We start from the raw sequence: 3347 nt of genomic DNA, 5'->3' as shown, positions 1-3347 counted from the left end.
CTACTAAAAAATGTTAAAACTCGACTGACTTTATTAGGTTGTCGGTGATTTTTAAGAAAGAAAACCAACACAATTTCGTCGGTTATTTTTCACACAAAAATACATAACACTCTCAAAAAGAAATTATTATTTTTTAAAAAGAATTATTTTTTGTTAATTTTTATTTTTTTAACTAAAATTAACTGATATGTGTCGATTTAAAATAAGAAGTTGCATTTGAAGAATATATATAAAATAAAGAAATCATAAAAATAGTATTTCGTGTTAAAATGGAACAGAAAAAATGGAGTTCAAAGGTTAAAATAAAACAAAGCTAAGTTGAAGTGACAAAATGAAAAAAAGTTTAAGGGGCTGTGTGTTTGGCCTTTAGTATTATTATATATGGTCCCCTGTCGGCCATGATCCCATCTATAAGTAAAAAACTACTCCTATATCAAATATCACACAACTATTCACTCCACCATTATCACAAAATCAATTCTCTAGAGAAAGTGACAACTAGACGGATCGAGAAGGCGCCATGGGAGTAGCTCAAATGTGGTTCCATCTCATGATCATCCTCTTCTTCATCTCCATTTCTTCTATTGCTGCTGTAAGTCACTCTTCTTCTTCTCTCTCTATTTATACAACAAAATAGTGCTAGATCTAGAATAAACCTACCTTGTGTATTCTATTCTATTCTACTTTGCAATTGCTTATTGGATGGGGGAAATGCAGGAAGATTGTGTGTACACAGCTTACATTCGCACTGGCTCAATCATAAAAGCTGGTACCGATTCAAACATTTCGTTGACTCTCTACGATGCCGATGGTTATGGACTTAGAATAAAAAACATAGAGGCCTGGGGTGGACTTATGGGTCCTGGTTACAACTACTTCGAAAGAGGAAACTTGGATATCTTCAGTGGGAAAGGTCCGTGTTTGAATGGGCCGATCTGTAAAATGAACTTGACTTCAGATGGTTCAGGCCCACACCATGGATGGTACTGTAACTACGTGGAAGTCACCGTTACCGGAGCTCACAAACAATGTAACCAGCAGTTGTTCACCGTGGATCAGTGGCTCGGCACTGATGTTTCGCCGTATAAGCTGACGGCCATCAGAAACAACTGTAAGAAAAAGTCCAAGTCCGGTGAGCAAAAGCCCCTTTATGATTCTGAATCATATTCTATAGTTGATGTAATTTAATTGGAGTTTGTTGCCTCCACAATATCTGTTTGTTTTGCTTTTCTTTTCTCTCTATGTGAGTGAGAAAAAATACACATGGATTTGGTATGATTAAGGCATGTGTTTGCTGTTTTGAATAACTCAATAAAGAATCTGTCATCTTTCCTAATTTGCCCATACTCTGATAGTGATAGAATAACGATATATGAAAGAATTGTGACAATCTTATTTATGGAGCAATATAATATATTTATACAACTTAATGATACTTAAACCTAGCTAATTAATTCTGAAATACAATAATATCAAGCCAATTAATATAATATTTCAATATGGGTTGTTACACAGCCATACGGTAACATCTCCTGTCAAATTGACGTGGAGTATCACATAGCAACAATTTAGAGAGAAGATATGGATGGTGTAATTAGGGGTGTATATGGTCGGGTTGGTTCTGGTTTTTCAACTATCAAATCAAATCATTTGTATCGAATTTTTAAATCTATAAACCAAACCAAACCAATGAAACTCAGGTTTTTCAACCTTGGGTTTTTTCAAATTTTTTTGGGTTTTCGGGTTTTTCCAATTAAGTATTCATACATATATATAATTTACTTGTATTTCAAATATTTCTTCAGTCCTACCAAAATATAACTATCTAAGGAGTTTCTTAATAATACAACACAAACAATGATATGATTAATGACACTAAAATATCTAAATATAATAATAATAATAATAATAAAATCGCGTAAAAACAAATATTGCAAATTAACAAGTCATAATGAAAATGATCATAATTTAAAAGTACTAAATTATGCTAAAATAAGTTTAATAAGTATTAGTTACATGACTAAATATTAAAGGAAATTAAAATTAAATTATGTATTTTAATTGTCTAAACTAAATGTAAAAACCAAAGAACAAATATTCAATATTATTGTTATTCTTAGTGTTAAATTGATTTTCTTTTTACATTAGTATTCATTTGATTTTGATTTAAGTTTTATTATAATTACCAACATCTATGGACTATAATCTTTATGGAACCATTCAAAATTCTAAGTTTCAAACTTGAAATAATATATTAAAAAGATAAAAACTATGAAAAAAGTATAAGAAATATTTTAAAATTATATCAAAGTAAATATTTTTGTGTATAAAATAAAATTGTTAAATTATATATATAATGTCGGGTTGGTTTTTTTTAGTTAAAACCAAACCAACCCAAATATAATCGGGGTTTTTTTTCAACACCAAACCAAGTCAAACCAACAACTAGTCGGGTTTTTTTTTCGGTTTCACTCGATTTGCGGTTTGGTTCGATTTTCGGTTCGATTTTGTAGGTGTAATCACGTCATAGCCTTAGTTGTATCAGCCAACATGTCGAATAGTGAGAAATCTTATCAGTAGTATTAAGCTCCCCGATATAGTCATAGTTTGCATCAATTGCTAGCTTGCTGAGAAACAAAGGTTAAGACTTGTAAAAAATTATAAAGGGAAAATTATGCGGTTAAGTAAATTTATACTACTTAATTACTCATCATAGCTATAGTTTGTTATAATTATCTCTCGCGATTAACATTATACATTAATTATGTGGCCTAACTTCAAGTTTGTATAATTAGTCACATTTGTATATGTATAATTCGTCAGAATATACAAATACATATGTATAATATACAATTATCTAACCGATATACATATAGAATTCACCTCTATCCCACTCTCTGCCCTCTCTCACTCGCTTCTCTCCTCCCTCTCCCAATCTCGCTAGCCTCTCTCCTTCCTCTCCCAATCTCGCTTGCTATATATACAAATACATATGTATAATATATAATTATCTAATCAATATACATATGCAACTCTCCTCTCTCCCACTCTACATATACAATTCACCTCTCTCCCACTCTTTGCCCTCTCTCACTCGCCTCTCTCCTCTCTCTCCCAGTCTCGCTCGCCTCTCTCCTCCCTATGACATGTAGCTATAAATTGTAATTATCAAACTATAGTTATTGAGAGTAATTAGGCTATTTTTGAGTGTTTATATGTGAAAGTTCCTTTATAATGTATTAAATAATATTCGATTTTTCGGTTAACCGAAGAAAAAAATAAATTAAAATCGAACCGAATTATCAAATTTTTAAAATTAAAAACCGAAACCGACCAATCAAACCGAA

General features: G+C 31.3%; 1 protein-coding gene across 1 annotated transcript; it reads left to right on the top strand.

Moving 5' to 3' along the window:
• Nucleotides 1–412: 412 nt before the first annotated feature.
• LOC102597849 (lipoxygenase homology domain-containing protein 1-like) lies at nucleotides 413–1336 on the top strand. The gene is made up of 2 exons (XM_006367049.2): nucleotides 413–592; nucleotides 718–1336. Exons 1-2 carry the CDS (start codon nucleotides 521–523, stop codon nucleotides 1186–1188), a joined length of 543 nt encoding a protein of 180 aa, XP_006367111.1. The 5' UTR covers nucleotides 413–520; the 3' UTR covers nucleotides 1189–1336.
• Nucleotides 1337–3347: the final 2011 nt, after the last annotated feature.

Source organism: Solanum tuberosum, unplaced genomic scaffold (genome assembly GCF_000226075.1).
Source record: "Solanum tuberosum cultivar DM 1-3 516 R44 unplaced genomic scaffold, SolTub_3.0 scf00712, whole genome shotgun sequence".
Taxonomy (NCBI): domain Eukaryota; kingdom Viridiplantae; phylum Streptophyta; class Magnoliopsida; order Solanales; family Solanaceae; genus Solanum; species Solanum tuberosum.
This window is presented reverse-complemented; position numbering and strand designations above follow the sequence as displayed.

Coding starts and splice junctions, on each gene's coding strand:
- LOC102597849 (XM_006367049.2), top strand. CDS start 521: ATGGGAGTAGCTCAAATGTGGTTCCATCTCATGATCATCCTCTTCTTC. Junction 593..717: donor CCATTTCTTCTATTGCTGCT/GTAAGTCACTCT, acceptor GGGGAAATGCAG/GAAGATTGTGTGTACACAGC.